The sequence below is a fragment of the Paroedura picta genome, chromosome 8 (genome assembly GCF_049243985.1).
Source record: "Paroedura picta isolate Pp20150507F chromosome 8, Ppicta_v3.0, whole genome shotgun sequence".
Lineage (NCBI taxonomy): Eukaryota > Metazoa > Chordata > Lepidosauria > Squamata > Gekkonidae > Paroedura > Paroedura picta.
This window is the reverse complement of record NC_135376.1, coordinates 95133196-95154345: the sequence shown is the minus strand read 5'-3', so window position 1 is coordinate 95154345 and position 21150 is coordinate 95133196. Positions and strand designations below refer to the sequence as shown.

Sequence of the window (21150 nt, the reverse complement as noted above, 5' to 3'; positions counted from 1 at the left end):
TTTCTTTTTCTTTGGGATGGTTTTAGTTGCTACCTCTTGTACAATGTTGCGAACCTCCGTCCATAGTTCTTCAGGTACTCTGCCTATCAGATCTAATTCCTTAAATCTATTTGTCACCTCTACTGTGTATTCGTCGGGGATATGATTTAGTTCATACCTGAGTGGCCTAGTGCTTTTCCCTACTTTCTTCAATTTAAGCCTAAATTTTGCAACAAGAAGCTCATGATCTGAACCACAATCAGCTCCTGGTCTTGTTTTTATTGACTGGATAGAACTTTTCCATCTTTGGCTGCAGAGCACATAGTCAATCTGATTTCTGTATTGACCGTCTGGTGATGTCCATGTGTAGAGTCGTCTCTTGGGTTGTTGGAAAAGAGTGTTTGCTATGACCATTGTATTCTCTTGACAAAATTCTACCAGCCTGTGCCCTGCTTCATTTTGTACTCCAAGGCCAAACTTGCCTGTTATCCCAGTTATCTTTTGGCTTCCTACTTTAGCATTCCAATCCCCCATGATGATAAGCACATCATTTTTTGGCGTTGCTTCTAGAAGGTGTTGTAGGGCTTCATAGAACTGATCAACTTCATCCTCTTCAGCAGCAGTGGTTGGGGCATAGACCTGGATCACTGTGATGTTGAATGGTTTGCCTTGGATTCGAACTGAGATCATTCTGTCATTTTGGGGATTGTATCCCAAGACTGCTTTTCCTACTCTCTTATTGATTATGAAGGCTACTCCATTTCTTCTGCGAGATTCTTGTCCACAGTAGTATACCTGATGGTCATCTGAATTAAATTCACCCATTCCTGTCCATTTTAGTTCACTGATTCCTAAAATGTCGATGTTCAGTCTTGTCATTTCTTGTTTGACCACGTCCAGCTTACCTTGATTCATGGATCTGACGATCCAGGTTCCTATGGAATAAAAATCTTTACAGCATCGGACTGTCTTTTCGCCACCAGTTTCTTCCACAACTGAGCGTCCTTTCGGCTTTGGCCCAGTCGCTTCATTCATTCTGGCGCTACTCGTACTAGCCGTCTGCTCATCCCCAGTAGCATATTGGACACCTTCCGACCTGAGGGGCTCATCTTCCAGTGTCATATCGTTATGCCTATTGGAACTGTCCATAGAGTTTTCATGGCAAAGATACTGGAGTGGTTTGCCATTTCCTTCTCCAGTGGATCACCTTTTGTCAGAGCTCTCAGCTATGACCTGTCCGTCTTGGGTGGCCCTGCACGGTATAGCTCATAGCTTCACTGAACTACGCAAGCCCCCTTGCCACAACAAGGCAGCGATCCTTGAAGGGGGTTTCCAAATCCTACTTTGTGGCAAATTTATTTTTCCTGCAGGTGTTAACTCAAAGTTATCCAATGAGGAATTCCAGCCGTTCAGATTTGCTCCCCAGCCATCCACCATGTTGTGTCACATCTCCATCAATGTTTCTTCACCCCGCCTCCCCTCTCCCTGCTTTTTTAAAAAATTGTTTACATTTTAGTTAAAAGGTGAAAAATGTATGTAATCTGAAGAGAAACCAGTGTATACATTGTAATTTTTATCGTGTTATGATGTAGTTAAAGAGCAACAAAATCAATGGTTGGAAATAAAATTGCAACATGGGCATGCTTGCCTCTTCCAATGGAGGTCTCCACTTTGAAAGTGTAATGTAATATTGTGGCCGTGGTTGATTTCTTTAGGTCATTTAATCCATGTCCCTTCTTCCTCTTCTTCCTTCAAAAGCAGCTGCATTAAAATGGAGTTACATTATTGTCGGCACAGAAAACAGCTTGTGATCGGAACATTCTTTTGTTGTTCCTCTCTCTTGCCTTCAATTAATCATTGCAGAATAGCATTTTCGGTAGGGGGTGGGGCGCTACAAGGTAGTTTTGACTTTCTGCAGTGAATCCGTTCTTCTTCCCATACAAATATTCTCCCTATCACAAAACAAATAATACACACCAAAAGGGGCACTTAGGTGAATTTCTTCAACCAAGAGAGAGACCACCAGTAGTGTACCATGGAGTTCTTTATCGAACATAATGAAGACACAGATTGAATGTAAGGACTCCCCATTTGCAATTTCATTTCACTCCAGAAACATTCATGTTCCACCCACACCACCTCAGGGGAGAATTCCTTGTGTCTCTATTTTTTTCCCTGAGCATGGAAGTGCAGTTTTATTAGCCAAATTTCATATGGAAGTTGTCTGGTCTAGTCTTCTCCCTAACATGCAAGTTTTCAACATGTGAGAATGGCATCTCTACTTCCATGTTCTTAACCAAAAGGAAGACCTGCCTGAACATTCTGCTTCATAGTCCTGCTTGTCCTTGTTTAGAGTCCTAATTTGGCAACAATTTATTATATAGAGAGATTTTGTAGTCATAACGGTGTACACTCACAGAACAGCCCAGTACTTTTTGGTTTTGAGAAAATTATATCTAAAAAATATTGTTATTTCCCAATACTTTCAAACTCCAATACCAGTGTGGTATTTAAATTTGGTAAATTGAGGAAAGCTGGATTATTTTTGGTTTCATGTGTCTGAGTTCACTTCGAGCCTCCTGCCATGTGCGCAAACGCTGCTGTGTTGTTGGGAGCTCCTCCTCCTCCACTTAACCAGACTCCCTGGGCAACATGTCCAGGCCGATCTCGTGGCCGTGTGCCTCGCTGATGTTGTGCAGGATCACACAGGTGATGATCTCTGGGGTGACATTCTCAATGGCCACCTGCAGGCGAGACAGCAGGCATTTCCACTGGGCCGAATGCCCACTTGACCATGTTATGTACACGGCTGAGTTGGTGGTTGAAGTGGCTCTCCACCCTGTTCTGTGGTGGCCAGTACAGCTTCATCAGCCACCGCCGCTGGGGGTACGCACTATGGGCGACTATGAGGGCTAGAACACGGACGCCGCCAATTGTGATGGTAGGGTTCCCAGCAACCAGCATCCATTACTGTGCGGAGGTTCGACTGCTGGAAGATGAAGGCATCATTCCATCGGCCGCTCCAGCCACAGACTCTAGAGGGGCCCCTGGGCATCTGCGCCCCCCCCCCACCAAGAGGGGCTGCACTTTACATGCGGGCAGGCGGGTGGGCAGGCGAGGGGCTCTCTTCTGCAGGGATTATCGTTCAGAGCTGTGCCGTCGCTTCTATGAATGGAGCCCGCGCCAAGCAGCCCGGCCAGGGCTATTGATGCCTCACTTCGCTCCCCCCCTGAAAGAGCCTTTCTTTGAGTGTAATAAACAGGTGAATTACCAGGGGGGCAGAGGCACCTGCAGGTGGGCCTGTGCCTGGCTTTACTAGCAAGGAAGCCTGGGCCAGGAGTGACGGCGGGAATGCCTGCCAGGTGAGGGGACGTTCGTGTACCAGCCTCGAGCAGAGGGGGCTAAGTCGCAAGTAAACCTGCAAAGGAGCGAGGCCACCAGCAAAGCGGGGGAGGCCGAGGAAGGAGGAAGAATGGCTGGGATTCAAAGTCGGCTGGAGATTGGGAAGCAAAGACACGGCGGCGGTGGGGGGGGCATCTCCCAAGGCCAGTCCGACCCCTGGAGCTTCCCTAAGCAGGGCGGGCTTCCAAAAAGCCAACCCAGGAGAGGTGAATCCAGAATGAAAGGGGAAGGCTGCTTGGGGCTGGAGCGGCTTGCCAGTGCCTCACGGACAGGCTCTTTTACAGGAGTAGACCCCCTGCTTTCATCCCCCAAACCAAATGGCACTCCGGACTCCAAAGGGTGGGGAGGGGGAGTTCTTCCACTTTGCCTCTTACCTCTTTGCCCCCGACCCTTGCACCTTCTGCCTCCAACGCCTTCCCCCCAGTCCTCAGGGCAGGCAGGCAGGCAGGTGCCTGCTCCGGGTGCCTTTGCCTGCCCTTGGGTCCCCCTCCCCTGTGAGACAGCCCCCCTGAACCAGAACTGTGCCCTCTGCGTCTCGGCCTCCATGGTCGTTGTTCCATTCCTGTTCTCCACATTCCATGGCCTGGCTGCGGGTACATGGAACACTATTGCTGGTGTGGGCCGGAAATGATGTTCCAGCAGCCGCCTCCGGGTTTGCGCTGTCTTGCTGGCCATAGGGCTCCCCGATTATGCACACTCTGTCCCCAGCGTTGCATCTGGTTGCGTCCAGGCTGGCAGGCAGCCTTCGCTTTCTTTCGGGTTATTCGGAGGCCTGCGTCAGCCCTGCGCTCGGCCGCTGCTGCCGTCATGCATAATCAGGGCCACCATCGCGGCACATTTTTCCCTGTACATAATGGGTCTTTGAGATTCCTTCAGGTAGTGAAAGTTGGGGTATAAATACCATCTGTCTTTCTTCTCGAATGACCCCTCTTTCTCTCTGCACTTGGGCTTCCTGTGTATCTCTGTGTCCTGTGAGCTGGGTGTCAGAATGCTAGTGCTGCCTGCAGGCTCAAAAGGGACCTGCAATAACTCATCCATTGGTAGGATTCGAAGGTATCGCTGAATTTTGTTGATGCATTTGCTATGGCAGACAAGTCCATCCTCCTGGATCTCTCAGCAGTACAGAAGCTGGCAACCTCTGATGCCTTCCTAGGAATCTCAGCTTTCAAATCAGGCCATGGGCCAAGAGAAAACACTAAAGCATGATCTCATAAGAAGGATATGCAGCATCAGGGAACGCTATCATTAAAATCTCCAGCATTTAAAAAAAATGTACAATGTGTTACACAACGGTCAAGAGGGAACATCCTGAAATGTTTGCTTTGCTTTTCATGAATGCACAGGGATGAATTCAATCTTTGTCTACGTTGGACACTCCCTTCTGGGCAGTTACTTCCCCTTCAGCTGGGAAATGAAGTCTCCAGCCTCCCACACAGAGCTCCTCCTTCAAAATTTGCTGGGCACAGCGATCTGGGTATTTATTGCTTATCTCCTCTACAAGAAGAAGTTCTTTCTGAAAATATGACTGTATTAGACATGATGAATGATTTACTGTTTGATTTTGTGTTGCAGTTGCAATAACTGAAAGATGCAGTCTCAAAACCTGAGGACCAAGTTTGTAGGTGAGATGGAGCCATCACTGCTGATTCTTCTTCTTCTGTTCTTGCAACACTGACACAAATGATGTGTGATGTCATCGTATTGGAGGATTCCACAGGATCCAGTGGTCCTGCCATGATAAGGCAGTGCAAATAACATCACACATTGTTTGTGTAGAATGGATGAAGAAGAGGCACAGCACAGTCAGCTCCATCCTTCTTACAAAATCTTGTGTAATTCTGAGGAATCCAGATTCTTTTCCAGGGGTGTTTTTGAAGGAAGTATTCTGCCCAATAGTTCCAAGGCAGGCAATGTCAAACCATATATGTTTTGTCTCTTTCTCTTGAAACCCTATGGGGATGCTATGAGTTGGCTTTAAGTTAGGAGTTCAGACTTTGGATCTGGCGAGCCAAGTTTGATTCTGCGTTCCCCCACATGCAGACAGCTGGGTGACCTTGGGTTCACCACAGCACTGAAAGAGCTGTTCTGACCGAGCAGTAATATCAGGGCTCTTTCAGCCTCACCCACTTCACAGGGTGTCTGTTGTGGGGAGAGGAAAGGGAAGGACAATGTAAGCCGCTTTGAGACTCCTTCAGGTAGAGAAAAGCGGCATATAAGAACCAACTCTTCTGCTGCTGCTTCTGCTTCTGCTTCTTCTGCTTGACCGTTCTGCCAAAACAGACAGAACTAATGGTCAACAACATAGCATAGAGGCTGAGACCTTCTCCTGATATTTCGCCTTTTGAATCCCATACATCTATGCATTGTTGTTGGCCATCCAGAGTAACTGGTTGACCACTGTGTGAGATGGGATGCTGGGCTAGGTGAATTACTGGTCTTCTTATGTTCTTATAGCTATGAAATATGATATTGAAAACAGTCCTGCATCTCCCCTTGGTTATTAGAAGATTTATCAATTTGAATCACAAATAAAACATATTGTACTGAAATTTGAATTGTGTCACCAGCTGCCTATTTGTTTTTCCTTTCAACCCTAGAAGCTCATACATAAAGGATTCTTGAGCAGCATTCCAAAAAATTTTTGGCATCCAATTTGGAGCCAGAGGTTATAAGGACTGATAAATATTCAGGCACACATGATGTAATTTTCAGACCATTGTCTCAGGGTAAGAAGAAAACTGTTTACAGCAAGTGAAGGGAATAATTATATATAAGAGGCACAATATAGTTGAAAATTCCTGAAAGTTGCAAAAAGGTTGCAAAAAAAGTTGCAAAAAAGTTCCAAAAAAGTTCCAAAAAATTCCTGAAAGTTGTAAAAAAGGGGAAATATTAAAAGATATCCCAATCATTTGGAGATCAACCAGTGGCTTACCTGTGAGGGGTCCTTCTCCCCAGAAGTATAAGAAGACATCTTTGGGTGTTTTTCACTCCTCTCTTCAGGGAGGCAGTTCGATTTTTTCCCTTTCTTTTCTGGTAGAGGACATGAATTCTTGCCCCAGTTCGAGACTGCCAAGGAATCCTTGACTGCACAAAGGACTGCACAAAAGACTGAATATTGACTCAAGAAAAGTTACTATAAATAAGAAGCAGTCCCAGAAAATAAAAAAGGATAACTATAACTCCTGGAAAGCAACAACAGAATCTTAACAGGTGTAAAGAATAACAAGCAAGGTAGCAACTTCTAGTGAGGGATGAAGATGTCTTCCTGTACCTCTGGGGAGAAGGACCTCTCACTGGTAAGCCACTGGCCATTCTCTCAACTCCTGCAGGACAGCCCTTCCAAAGGCGGCATCAGCTAAGCTGAATTGATCTAATTCATTGTGTTTAGTGACGACAACTGCTTTGTAGCTGCTTTGCATATCTCTTCTATAGGAATCTGATTTAGTGAGGCTGCTGAAGTAGCAGCACTACAGACTGAATGTGCCAGAATGCCCTCTGGTACGGGCTTGCTTGAGGCCTTGTAAGCCTCCACAATACATTCCATGAGACATCTGCTCAGGGAAGACTTCAACATTGTGCTGCCCTTAATAGGCACTGCAATGGAAATAAAGATACTCTCTCATTTCTGGAATCTTGCAGTCCTTGAGGAAAGCCTTTAAGGCTCTTTGCACACCTAAAGAATGCCAAAGGCATTTTCTTTATGGCAAATGCATATCTTAGGATTGTCATTAGAAGGGAAGTTATTACAGCTAAAACTCACTTACTTTGGACCCATCATGCGATCAAACTTGCTAGAAAAATCATTAATGCTCGACATAGTCAGCGGCAAAAGGAAATGTGGCCACCAAAGGATCTGCTGGCTCGACACGATCAAAACCAATACAGGGATGACCATGAACCAATTAAAAGAAGCAGTCAGAGACAGGGACGCATGGCAAAGACTTTCCTATAGAATCGCCAAGGGTCTGAATGGATAATATCATCATTTCTTAGGATTAGCTGATTGTGCCCCTGTATCTGAAATCCATCTAGCTGATGTTACTGCTATCAGGAAGAGTGTCTTCATCCTTAAGAACTTCACGTCTATCTCTGTAATAGGTTCGAACAGTGGATAAGTAAGGGCATTGATCACCAAGCTGAGATTCCACACTGGGAATCTGTGCTATATAGGAGAATACATGGCAATGGCAGTTACCTGTCTCCTCAAGGTAGATGCTTTAAGGCCCTAATCCAGTCCATCCTGAGAGAAGTCTAGGACTCCCTTGAGTCCAGGAGACACAGGAGAGATGTGTTTTCTCTTGTCCCATCTGTAGAAAACCTTCCATGTATAACCATAAATACGATTAGTGAAAGTCTTCCTTGCCACCAGGATGTATTTACCACTTTTTGAGAAAGACCTTGTCTTAGGAGTCTCCTCCGCTCAATCTCTAAGTGACTAGGTGGAACCACTCTGGACTTTGGTGCCAAACTGGGCCCTGTTGCAGAAGATCTTTTATCACTGGTAGGATAAGAGGACCTTGTAGCATCATCTGCAGAATTGAGGAGAACCATGACCTTCTTGACCAATGAGGAGCTACTGGATTGACTTCTTCCCTGAAAAGTCTGATCCATCTGAATACCCCGGAAATCAACGGGATTGGTAGAAAGGCATAAAAGAAATCTCTTGGCCACAAAGAAAGTAGTGTGTCTGTAGCTTTGCCCCCTTGATGATTGAACCTGGAAAGGAACCTCGGTTGCTGAGTATTCAGGCTGGATGCAAATGGATCAACAGTTGGAACTCCCATGATCTGAAACACTTCTTTCTTGAGTGACCATTCTGAGCTCTGAGATCGTTCTTTGGCTTAGCCAATCCACTTTGCAGTTGTGAATTCCCTGAATATGTTCGGCTCAGATGGATTTTAGGTGATGCTCTGCGCACTGCAGGAACCTCATGGCCTTTGCGTGAAGGGCTGGAGAACGAGACCCTCCTTGGTGATTTATGTGAATTTTGGTGGCTATGTTGTCCGTCCATATCAGAAAACCCTTTCCCTTGAGACCTGAGCTGAGATGAATAAGCACCTTGAACATGGCTCTGGTTTCCAATAGGTTGATTGGAAGTTGCTTCTCAGTTGTCGACCATAGTTCCTGCGCTAGCTTCCCCTGGTAAGTGGCTCCCCATCCCAGAAGGCTGGTATCCTTGAAAAGTTCCACCTCCTTGGAGAGAATAAATGGTTTCCCTATTTAAGATTGGAATGATGTGTCTACCACCTGAGGCTTAACCTGACCTTGGAGGGAACCACGAGCTGCTTGTCCCTCTTGTTGATGATGTTCCACTGGTGTGGTCATAGAAAATTCAGGACCTGAACGAACTATACAGGCATCTCTCTCTATCGAGGAGGCCGAGGCCAAGTGGAGGGAAGCTGCCCAGAGCAATAGGCAGTTGTGATTGGCCAAGAGACAAGTGTAGTGAAGGAACCCCTACCTCCCTCTGTTTGGGACTTAGCTTCCATGGCCACCCAGACCTGGGAATCATCAAAGAGCCCTTTGATGGGGCCAGGCAACAGATACAAAGCACTCCGACAGTACTACCCCATGCTTGGGAGAATCGGAGGCATGAGGATTGGCCGTAATGGCTGGCAGATGACACCAAGAAATATTCCCCTAAGGTGCTTGAAGCAGCAGGGACGCCCCGTGGCCGAGTACATTGGAGACCTACATTCCCTGTTTGGGAAACTGGAACTTAAATGAAAAACAAAATATTGAAACGTTCATGAGTCAATCTATATCCACGGGGTCCCTATACATGAGAACCTGGATGCCTGGATCCTGAGAGCGGGGAGAGTCGAGGCTGGAACTAATGGACTATAAACCTTGGAGGTAACAGGCCATTCCCAGTTTGAGTAGTAAGCCAGGATGAGGGAGTGGGGGAGGGTGTCCAGAGAAGAACCCACTCCACGCAATGGCCCCAGAAAGGGATTGGCATTGGCAACTGGGACTCTGTCTCGAGTGTGGTGAGAAGGGGCACTTTGCGTCTGAATGTCCAAAATGATGCCCTGCTGCTTGCCATGGGGGAACTCCAGGTGGACAGCATGCAGCCTCCAAACCCAAGTCAAGATAACCTTCAGAGAAACCCAGAGCTTTGGGACTCACAGGGGGTAAGTCCTGTGGAATGTTTGCTTCCATGTGCAGCCCGGAGGAGCAAAGTAAAGAGAGCAAAGGAAATGGGTGACCAACCTGCCCACCCCAAGTGAGCAGCCTGCCCCATCCGCCTCCGGGAAATGATAACGAGCCACCCAGCCAGGTGACCTATGGTGGGTCATAATGATAGGCACCCCAGCCTTTCTGTGCTGTATTCTTAGCTGTATTCTTAGCTGTTTGCTAAGATGTCCAAATGCAAATTCTACAAGAGCCAAACTGACTCTCTTGGCTATCAAGTTTTGGAGCAGGGAATCCAAATGGTAATCGCACTATGAAGTCTCGGAGGCAATCAATTCTTGTGTCCAGAGAAAACGATTGCAGTATCTGGTAGTTCGGAAGGGGTTCCAAGACTCCGATAATAAGTGGGTAGATTCAGAGTACATGCATGCCCCAATTCTGATAAAATGCTTCCATAAGACATAACCCTCCAAGCCTCTCGACTCCAGAGGTGCGTAGGAAGGGGACCTAGTAGGAGCAGAGTATCATGAAACGTTAGTTCCTGACCCACAGTTCTCATCTTCCTTGAGATTGCTTTATTTCTTTACGCTACGGGGTTATACTCTTCATTTGATACCCTTAATTCCCCGTTTCAGTCCCCTTTTAGATTATTTTCTTAAGTAATTCAGATAAGGGCCCATTGTTCTTGAAACGCCTCTTCTCTTTTTCCATTGATTATCAGTGTCAGTTTGGCCATCTTAGCAAAGTCCGCTAGTTTGTTCAACCAGTCTTCTATCAAAGGTAGTTCTTGCGTTTTCCATTTCTTGGCTAGTACTAGTCTTGCTGCCGTCGTCGCATAGAAGAATAAACTTCGGGTATGAGCTGGGAGGAACTGCGGAGGTATACTTAGTAACATAGATTCAGCTTTCAAAGGAAATCTAAGACCCCACATTTTCTGCACAATGGTGTGTATTTTTGCCCAGAACTTATAAACTTTTTCACATTTCCACCACATATGAAAAAAAGAACCTAGTTTATCACCACATCTCCAGCATTTGTTATCACAATTTTTAGCAATTTTGGCGATCACTTTTGGTGTCACATACCACCTGTAAAACATTTTATACCAATTTTCTTTCAGTATTTAACTATTAGTATACTTAGGTATTGTTCCATTGTCACATTTGTCTCAATATTTTGCATCCATTTAATCATACATGGCTTAACCCGTTCCATTTCCGTCTCATACCTTAATAACAGTTTGTATATTTGGCCCTGCAAGTGAGGTTTATCTTGGATTACCAAGTTTTCAAATTCTGGTATTGGAGCCTCTGGATTTAACGGTTGCTGAAACTCTGCTTTAAATCTAGATAATAATTGGTTGTACTCTAACCATTGAATTTCTACTCCTTCTTTCTTTATTGTTTGCATATCCTTCAGCTTGCCAGTTTTTAATATTAAGTCTTTGTACTGTAGACAAGTCAGTCTTTTCTGTTGAGCTTTGCCAAAATATGCTTCAATTGGCGATTTCAGTATTGATGATGCTGAAGATAGTCTTTTATTGTATCTTGACCATACATTCAAAAGTCCACTAATCCAGGTATTTGATATTGCTTTTTGTTTTTGTTTTCCTGCTGACCATAGTCTTTGATGGAAGCTGTTACCTATGGTTTTTCTTTCAAATACCAGTTCTCTTGATAGCAGTTCCCATGCCCAGTCCACTATATATGTAAGTGCTGCTGCATCTTTGTATAGTTTTAGATTAGGAACACCTTGACCTCCTCTCTCCTTCACATATTGAAGTATTTTAAAAGTAACTCTTGGTCTTTTTCCACTCCAGATAAATTTATTAATCACTGATTGCCATTTTCTCAGTGTTTTCTCCTGGATCTCTATTGGTAACATTTGGAATAAAAAGTTAAATTTAGGCAACAAGTTCATCTTAACCGTGGCCATTCGAGCTGACCAGGACAGAGAAACTGTCTTACTTCTTGTTGCAAGTGGAAGGGGTTCCTGGCAGACTGGTGCGCCACCTTCACCTCCTAGGCTGATTTGGTGTGGACTCTGGGAAATAACCTGGAAGGGCAGGCAGGGGACTGGTGGATTGACCAAAACGATGCCCAAGCCTCGGAAGCTACCCAATTGATCCCCTTCCGTAAATCCCTGATGAGGGCCTTCAGGAATCCATTCCGGGAGATGAAGGCACAGAAGGCACTGAGCCACCTGAAACAGAAGGGCCACCCAGTGGCCGAATACGTTATGGACGTTATGGACATCAGCTCCTTATTTGGGATATTAGGGACTTTGAACAAGGAGCAGAGAATAGAAGCAGTTAAACTTGGATTGGATCGGTCTCTTGCAGATGCCATTTATGCCCAAGGGGTCCTGGTTGGGGAAGACCTGGAAGCGTGGATACTGAGGGCCAGACGGGTTGAGCCCGAGATGATGGATTACAAAATGTACAAAAGGCTGGTTCTCTCCCCCAGCAAAACCAGCTCACATGGGAGGCTGGGGAAAGCACCTACACGTTCACCGAGAGAGAGTGATGGCGCCAGTTGGGGCTTTGCCTAGATTGCAGTGACAAAGGCCATTTCACAGCTGAATGCCCCAAAAGAAAGTTCAGTGGGCACAGTGGCGCAAGTCAGGGGCTGCCATCCTTCACCCCAAAGCGAAAGGCAAAGCCAAAGACAACCACAGACAAGGCAATACCTACCAGCCACTCCCCCCCTTGGTGGAGGCAAGTCCCGCGGCATGCTGTGTGCCCCCCGGAGAACACCAAGAGCGAGAGCGGTGGAGATGAAAATTACCACATCCAGCCCAGTGTGCTGCCCCTCGGCGGGCCTTGCCAGTCAGAACCCCTTTGCCTCCCCACAGGATTCTCCCCCTATATTCCTACCTGCCATTCTGATCAACAAATATAGAGACTCCCAGGCTGAAGTCAAGGTTTGTGTGGATTCTGGGCGCTCTGCCTCCCTGATCAAACACGAACTCGCGGATGCTTTGGGTGTGGGGCAGGTTCCGCTGGAGTGCCCAATACTGATGTGCCAGGTAGATGGGGCCCTGATGGGGGGAAGGTGATAACACATGCCACCTCCGTTCTGGCCATGAATATTGGGCCCCACTGGGAAAGCATCTCCCTCATTGTCAACCCCATAGCGGGTTTCTCCATTCTGCTAGGACTGGATTGGATGGACACCCACTATCCTGAGATTGACTGGGACAGGAAAATGTTGAACTTCATGCATCCCAACTACCGGCCCCACTTTTGGTTTTGGGAGGATGTCAGGAGCCCAGCTATAGCTGTGGCCAGAATGCTGGTATCCTAGTCTAACTTCCCAGTGTTCCACAACCCCTAGCTTCGAGCAGTGGGCCTGCATGAGGAGGAAGGGGAGATCTCCCCCTGCTCTGGTTGAAGCCTTCTTTGAGAAAGAGTGTGATTAACTACCCCCTCACCAGGCCATGGACTGTGCCATCGATCTAGTCCCCGGGGCGATGTTACCCAAAGCCAAACTGTGCAACATGAGCCTGGTGGAACTCACCGAACTCCACAAGTTCATCAACAAGAACTTGCAGAAGGGATTCATCCACCCTGCAACCTCCCCCATGGTGGCTCCTGTTCTCTTTGCGCAGAAGAAAGATGGCACCCTCATACTGTGTATGGATTGTTGGGTGATAAATGCCATGTCGAGGGTGAATGCATACCCTCTCCCTCTGATCAAGGTCTTGATGGGGAGATTAGGGGAGGGGAAGATCTTCATGAAGCTAGATTTGTGGGAAGCTTACTACCGGTTGCAGATTGCAAAGGGGGACGAATGGAAAATTGTGTTCAATACCCTGCTGGAACAATTCGAATACTTTGTGATGCCGTTTGGCTTGAGTGGCTCGCCTAGTATATTCATGAATGTCATTAATGAGGTGTTTATATTACCTACTGTATCGGGGGTTGGTGGTTTAACACGATGATGTGTTGATTTACAGCAAAATGGAAAAAGAACATGTGCAACTGGTGAGGGAGGTCCTTAGGTGCCTGGCTAAGCATAAGTTGTATGCGAAACTATCCAAATGCGAATTTCACCAACCAAAGGTGGACTTCCTAGGCTACCCAGTTTTGGCTGATGGGATCCGGCCAAGGTAAAAGCGGGCTTGGATTAGAAGGTCCCCTGCACTAGGTGGCTGTTGCAGTCATTCCTCGGTTTCACCAACTTCTACAAGGATTTCCTCCCCTGCTACTCACGGGTAGCCCTCCCCCGTGGTTGTTGCAGATGGGGTCGGATGGAAGGCTGTAGCCCTGCACGTACCTCTCCTGCAAGTTCTCTCCAGCTGAAAAGAACTGGGCCATTTGGGAAAAGGAAGTTGCCACAGTCAAAACCGCCCTCAGCACCGGGGCATCATTTCCTAGAAGGGGTGATAGGGCTATTTCAGGTTTGGTCTGACCATAAAAACCTAGAAGTGGTTTGCTAACCCTGCCGTCTGAATGCCCTGGGGGGGGGGGGCTCCTCAGGGTGGCAACCTAACTGAATTGAAAGCCGCACTACAAAATGATCCCGAGTTGTCCTCTCTGGCTGATATCCTGAAGGAACACCAGGGACTGTAGTATAAGGGAGTCCTGCTGCATGTCCCTTCCTCCCTATGTGGAAAAGTGTTGGAAATCTGCCATGACAGTAAAGCGGCGGGGCACTTCGGGTTTCTCAAAACTTGGGGTTTGCTGTGCTGGCAGTTTTGGTGGTCTGGGTCCTGAAGGGATGTGGTGAACTATGTCAAGTCTGCCCCACGTGCATCACAACTAAGAGGCGGGCTTGTTGCTCAAGCCACTAGAGGTGGCTGTCTGACCCTGGGAGACTATTTCCATGGATTTCATCACAGATCTCCCCCCCCCCCCAGCACAGGGAAGACAGTTATCTGGGTGGTTGAGGACCACTTTTTGAAATAAGCCCATTTTGTACGCTGTGCAGGTCTACCCATGGCACAAAAGCTGGCAGAGTTGTTTATAGCACATGTGGTATGACCCCACAGGTTTACACACAAAATAATTAGGGACCGCAGAAGCCAGTTCGTAGCAAAGTTCTGGAGGGAGCTCATGGATCTGGCAAGGGTCTCTCATGGCCTCAGTATACCTTATCACCCTGCCACTAACGGTCAGACTGAGCGGGTGAATCAGGTGCTGGAACAGTACCTGCAGTGCTTTCTGAACTATCAGCAGGACGATTTAATATCATTGTTATCCCTCGCTCTGGGTTCTCATGTGGGAAGACATGACAGGATCCCCCAGGGTTGGGGATAGGTGTGTGTCTGTGGGAGGGGGTCTACCACCACCACTTTGCTTTGTGCTCCAATGGTGGCCAGGGCAGCCCCAACCTGGGTGTCCTAGGGACCTGCTGCCAGGTTTCTGTCATGGGTCCCCACCCCAACTGTGAGGAGGGATTGTTGGGACAGATAGAGTTCATGGAAAGCTCCCACCAGGATGCTCAAATATTGAATTCCCCCAGTTTGGATATCTTGGATGGCAATCAGACACCTCAAGTCCTCAGTGTGAATGGGGACCTGCAATGCTTGCCCTCTCAATCTCTGCATGAAATCCAAATCTCATGGGACTTGGTCCCTCCCAAGTCTGGATCTGCTCCCCAAGGCCAGGTGGGGGGAGGTCCATTCTCCGCACCCTGCTGGCTCATTCCAGGGTGGATCATTAAGAAGTTGAGCAGCATACCCCCCATGTTCCCCTTGGGGAAGCTGGCTTCAGATCTGCTGGATTGCAACATCCAAGCAGATCCAGTAGCAGTCCCCAGCCCCCCCCCCCACTGTCAATTGCTGGAATGTGGGGTGGGGGTTCAGACCCCAGCAGCACTCCTCCAAGGTTTCCCTGTGTGGTGTTTGGGCACTCGTTGGGCGCCTTGCCAACGTTCTCTTTGGCCCGGGGGTCCTGCACTGTGATCTCATCCCCAGGGACTGGGAGGGATTCAGTAGCGGCAGCGGACGGTAGCGACTTGTGGAGGTGAGTGATGGCAGTGGGCAGAGGTGAGTGCTGGTGGCAGTGGGTAGAGGAGGCGGAGGCAAGTGCTAGTGGTGGTGGGCAGATACGGGCAGAAGCGGCGGCCAGTGGCTGTTGGTGGTAGGTAGAGGCAGTGGAGCCATGGCACTGTCTGCCTGCACGCTGACTCAATTTTTGTGCACCTGTGCACACGTGCATGCGCACACCCACATGCACACATTCTCCGCCCGCACAAATGCCACTGCCACCAAAATTGGGGTCACGGCAAGAAAAAGCTGATCTAAAAGATGCGAATAATGGGAGCCATCTGTTCTGTCCTACCGGACGATCTTGGCAGTAAATTCCCAGCCACCACCAGACTGACCAAGGACACTGATAGATAAGCTAGAGTTAAGGAGAGTTCTCATAGCAGGGGAAAGGAAGCCTCTCCGAGCCATAAAATGAAGGTCGACAAAGGAAGGGAGGTTTGGAGTAATGTCAGGAATTCCAAAAGTAGTGGGGGAGTTGCTCAATTCACTTCTACCTCAAAGCTCCTGGCAAAGACAAGAGGACAGATATGACACCAGGTCCCAGGAGTGGAGTGGTAAAGCTGCCATCAACAGGGGTTCTGTATGGAGTGTGGTGGGGCAGGCCATTTCATGGTGGAGTGCCCAAAGAAGAGAGCAAATCTGAAAGCAGTGGCCCCTAGTTCAAGCCGTCCAACCTCTGGGCCACCCAGCCACCCAAGCCGCCTACACGCAAAACCACAGCAGGTCCCAGGTTTTGCTGGCCCCCATCTACACCAAGGACCTGAAAGAAGAAAATTCTGGAGAGGGAGGAGGTCACTATGCCATTGCCACCGGAAAACTACCTTGACCTGCATAGCAAGGCATCCTTTGGCGGGTCATGTTGAAAGGGACTTTGCCACTTTTATGCCGATGTTGGGTCCAGTTGTCTACGGACAACTCCCAGACCAAGTAAAGGATTTCTAACCATTAGAAGGGTTTCAGAATGAGGTCCATTCAGCTTCATCCAGAGCTTTTCTCCAGAGCCCCTGGACCAACAGTCGTTGCCTCACTATTCCACGATCCTGCCTCCTCTTTAACCCCACATTTGGCCTTAAATCCCTTTTTCCTCTCCTCTGGGATGTTGCCCTCTTAGTTTCTCCTCCTAACTTGTTATAGCTAGTCTTGACACCCACTTCCGGTCGGCAAGCCCATTGCTATAACTGCACCTTTCCCTTGATCTTCCTTGCTTCTCCCTGGGAAGCTCTCCAAATCTCATCCTTTGGCACTTTTTCCTCATTGTCTCTCTCCACAGCTGTGTTCTGATCCAGGGACCCTCGGGCTATGTCTCTTTTCATCTTTCCTGATGATGTAAGTCCCCAGTGGTGTTAGTGGGAGGGCATCTATTCCGGCGTTGCAATCTCCCAGCTGAACTCGCGGGTTCCCAGGAGAGTCGATGATCTTGGATCCCAACAGCTGAATCCTCCCCCCCCATCCTCCTGCCAGCGCAGCTAATCCATGAGAACAAAGGTTCACAACTGGATGTTCAAGTGTGCATGGACTCAGGATGCTCCACGACTTTGATCAAGCCAGAGGTGGTAAAGGGGCTGGATCTGGAAACAGTGGAACTGGACAAAACAATCATCATGAGGCAAGTAGATGGGGCCATGGCCCCACTGGTCATAGGGACCCGCTGTGAGCAGATTTCCATGACTGTAGCCCTGATCTCGGGATTCTCAATCTTATTGGGGATAAATTGGCTTGACACCCACAAACCAAGTATAGACCAGGACGGTAAGACCCTATCCTTTAACCAGAAGCCTTGCCTGCCCCACTTCTGGTTCAGCAACCCAATAGATAGACCATAGACTTCGGTGGCACGAGTGGCTGTAGGGGAGGGAAACCACCTAGCCCATCAATATCCTTGGCTACAGGTGTTGGAACTCCACACTGAGGGTGCGGTGGCCATCCCCTCCCACTACCAGGACCTGGCCGAGGCATTCTCTGAGGGGTACAACCTTCTCCCAACCCATAGAGCGATGGCCTGTGCCATTGAACCGATCCCAGGAGTCACCCTTCTCAGTGAAACTGTACAACATGAGTCCTACTGAACTGGAGGAGCTCCTTAAATTCATTGACAAAAATCTGGCCCACGGCTTCATCCGTCCGGCCATATCCACATAGTGGTACCTGTGCTGTTTGCCAAGAAGGAAGGCACCCTTCATTTGTGCATGGTCTACAGGGGCATAAATGCAGTGTCCAAAATCAATGCCTACCCCCCTCCTTCTCATCAAGGACTTGCTGGGGACGTTAGAGAGGAGGAAGTTTTTCATGAAAATAGATCTGAGGGAAGCCTATCACTAAGTCCAGATTGCAGAGGGAGATGAATGTAAAACTGCTTATAACACACCCATGGGACAATTTGAATATGTAGTGATGCCGTTCGGGTTAAGTGGCTCTCTGGGAATATTCGTGCATGTAATTAATGAGGTTCTGCATGATCTGTTGTACAGAGGGGTACAACTGGATGACTTGTTAATCTATAACAAAGATGAAAGAGAACACATCCCTTTGGCCCATGAGGTCCTGAAAAGACTTAGGGAACACAAACTGTATCCTAAGCTGTCCAAGTGCAAGTTCCCACCAAATAAGCATTGACTACCTGGGGTACAGCCACAGGCATCCAAATGGACCTGGCCAAGGTGAGAGACATGTTGGCTTCACTGACCTTAGAAAACAAAAGGGAAGGGGGAGAAAGCAAAAAAAAAAAAACCTGGGGCAACCCTCACTTGGTCAGAGCACTTGGTCCCAAGCCTTCAAAAACTTAAAGAGGTTGTTTACTACCGAGACGGTGCTGGCCCACTCCTACATGAACGACCTCTTCATTGTGCAAGTAGACACCTCAAATTCAGCAGTAGGTGGAGTTTTGCTGCAGTGGGGTGAAGTGTTTGCGCCCATGCATTTACCTTTCCCTCAAGTTCACCCCCACAGAAAAGATTTGGGTCATCTGGGAAAAAGAGGCTGCGGCTGTGAAAACTGCCCTCTCAACCTGGAGGCACTTCCTGGAAAGCTCTAAGGAACTCTTTCAGGTCTTGACAGACCACAAAAACTTAGAAGTTCTCTGGAAGCCCCGCAAACTGAATGCTAAACAAATAAGGTGGGTGGAGTTTTTCTTCCGCTTTCACTTTGCTCTTAGTCACATTCCAGGATAATCCAATTTCCTGGTGGATGCTCTATCTCACCTCCCCCAACATGAGGGCGAGGTGCGCATCGACACAGTGTTCAATTCTCACCAACTGGGTCTCCTAGGCCAAACCAGAAGCCAAACCCAGGCAGGGGCCTCTTTTCTTCTGGATCTCAAAGCAAGGGCGCCTGATGATTCCCACTAGGCCCTAGCATCCAACCCAGAATTGAATGATGTAAAAATCTCCTTGCTCAAACATGATGGGTTTTGGTATTGAAAGGACAAGGTTTATGTTCCATCCTCACTGTGCAGGGTAATACTATAGGTGTGCCACGACAGCAAGGTGCACAGACAATTCTGGTGGCAGCGCCTCAGGCGGGACATGAATTATGTTAAGGGCTGCCTGTTGTGTATTACTACAAAAGAGTGGTGGGTAAGCCCCTCAAGCTGCTGGAGGTCTCTAGTAAGCCCTGGGAGGTAATTTCCATGGATTTCATCACTGGCTTTCCCTCCAGCAATGGTAAAATGGTGATTTGGAGTACAGTGATAGACCTGTACTCCAAATAATAGCACTTTGTCCCCTGCGCCTCTTTGCCAATGCCCAAATACTGGATGAGCTGTTTGTTCACAACATGCTTAGACTGCACACCTACCTGGACAGAAATGTTAGTGACAAGGGGAATCAGTTTGTTGCAAAGTTTTGGGAGCCCTACTCTAACTGGCGGGGGTCACCTGTTCACTGAGTTCAGCCTATCACCCGGCTACTAATGACCAAACCAAGAGGACGAATCAGGTGCTAGAACAGTACTTGCAGTGTTTTATCAACTATCACCAGGATGATTGAGTTTCATTATTGCCCCTGGCCGAGTACACTTATAATAATGCCCCCCCCACTTAAGCACTGGTATGTCCCCATTAGAGGTGGTCAATGGCTACACCCCCGGCCTCTCCCTGCACTAGAGACCCCACCACCGGACTACTCTAGTTTGCCTCCTGGGATGGTGGATTGGGTGGCAAAATTACGGGAAGCCTGGGGAGAAGTCTCTGAGACATTGAAAAATGCTAACATGGATTACAAGAGGTGGGCAAAATGGCAAGCCCCAAGCCCCACCTACTAGGTAGGGTACATGGTCTTTATTTCCATGAAACACCTAAAGAATAGGTGCCCCAGCAAGAAGCTGAACTACCACTTTGTTGGGCTGTTTAAGATCCCAGAGGTGCTGAATGAGGTAGCAGTTCGGAACTTACCAACCACTTTTAAGAAAGTTCACCCCATGTTCCATGTGAGCCTTTTGAAGCCAGCGCCGCCTCCAAAAAATGGCAACCCTCAGCACCTTCCCCCCTATAATGGTGGGAGATGAGACACACTACGAGCTCTCCAGTGTGTTAAAATCATGCATTCAGAAAAAACAACTGCAATACTTTGTTGCCTGGAAGGGTTTCCCTGATTCTGTAAATGAATGGTTGGATGTGGAGGATGTAGAGAATGTAGAGGCACCTTGATAAACCCCGCCAGGGTTTAAGGGAAAAAAAGTGGGGAAGTTGGCCTTTGGGGTATTTGAGCTTAGGGCTCAATTGGGTTGATCTATCTCCTTCCTCCACTCTGTTGGTTTTCTTTCATCTGTATTTACAGCCAGCAAACACATCTGCCCATTCTCTCTCACTGGGAACTTGGTCTTATCCATTAGTGCAGTGGTCCCCAACCTTTTTATCACAATTTTACTGAGGCCCGGGGGAAGGGGGTAGTCTTTTGCCGAGTGACGTTGCCACTGCCACCTGAGCACCTGCTCCACTTGCTTTCCCACCGGCACCACTGACTTCCCGCCGCCTGCTGGGGAGCGCTGCCAGCAGCAGCTCTGCAGTGCCACAGCTGCGCAGTGCCCGCTGAGGGGGAGCCGCAGCCATGGCAGCCACTGGAGAGAACCAAACGTGAGCCAGCAGCAGAGTGGCAGGGCAACCCCATAGGCAGCAGCCGGGGAGGAGGACAAGGAGGTGCCGTGGCCCGGTACCAACCGATCTATGGACCGGTACCGGTCCCCGGACCGGAGGTTAGGGACCACTGCATTAGTGTCCTTGGCTCAAAGAGAGGCAACAAAACAGCCAGCTGCAAACTATCCCCCATATGGGGAAGGAGACGATGTCTCGAGAGTTCATGCCTAAAAGATCACAGGCATCTCCTATGCGAACCACTGTTCCCGCCTGAACCCCCAGACCTATATAATACTGGGGAGAAGTATAGTTCCTTGTCTCTGTCAATGGCTTCTGTTCCTGTCTCTGTGTGTTCTGCTCTGCTTTGTGGATATTCTCAATAAAGACTATCTTTCCTTTTGCAATCTATGGAATTGTGTTGGAATTTCATCTGAGAGAAGGTCTTTTCCTCGCACCAGAATCCTCAAGCTGTGACATTGAGGCAGAATGTTATGAGCTTTAAATATAGCTGCATCTAATGTGGCATCAGCCACAAAGGAAACTGCCTGAAGGATTCTATTATCCTTGTCATT

At 48.1% G+C, this 21150-nt stretch overlaps 1 protein-coding gene and 1 long non-coding RNA gene across 4 annotated transcripts in view; one reads left to right on the top strand and one right to left on the bottom strand.

The window, feature by feature from the left end:
- LOC143843979 (heparan-alpha-glucosaminide N-acetyltransferase-like) overlaps positions 1-5930 on the top strand; it is a 271359-nt gene extending 265429 nt beyond the window's left edge. For 2 of the 3 annotated variants that reach the window (XM_077350869.1, XM_077350873.1), the window contains one exon: positions 4725-5930. In XM_077350869.1, coding sequence (XP_077206984.1) covers positions 4725-4906 — 182 coding nt within the window. In that variant the 3' untranslated portion in view covers positions 4907-5930. The remainder of the gene's footprint in view (positions 1-4724) is intronic. The other variant, XM_077350872.1, reaches the window with a different exon arrangement.
- Positions 1538-20358, bottom strand: LOC143843981 (uncharacterized). The gene is made up of 3 exons (XR_013233776.1): positions 19898-20358; positions 13794-13890; positions 1538-1740 (listed from the first exon to the last, which is right to left on the bottom strand). It is a non-coding gene; the product is annotated as an uncharacterized LOC143843981 (long non-coding RNA).
- Between the last annotated feature and the right edge of the window lie 792 nt (positions 20359-21150).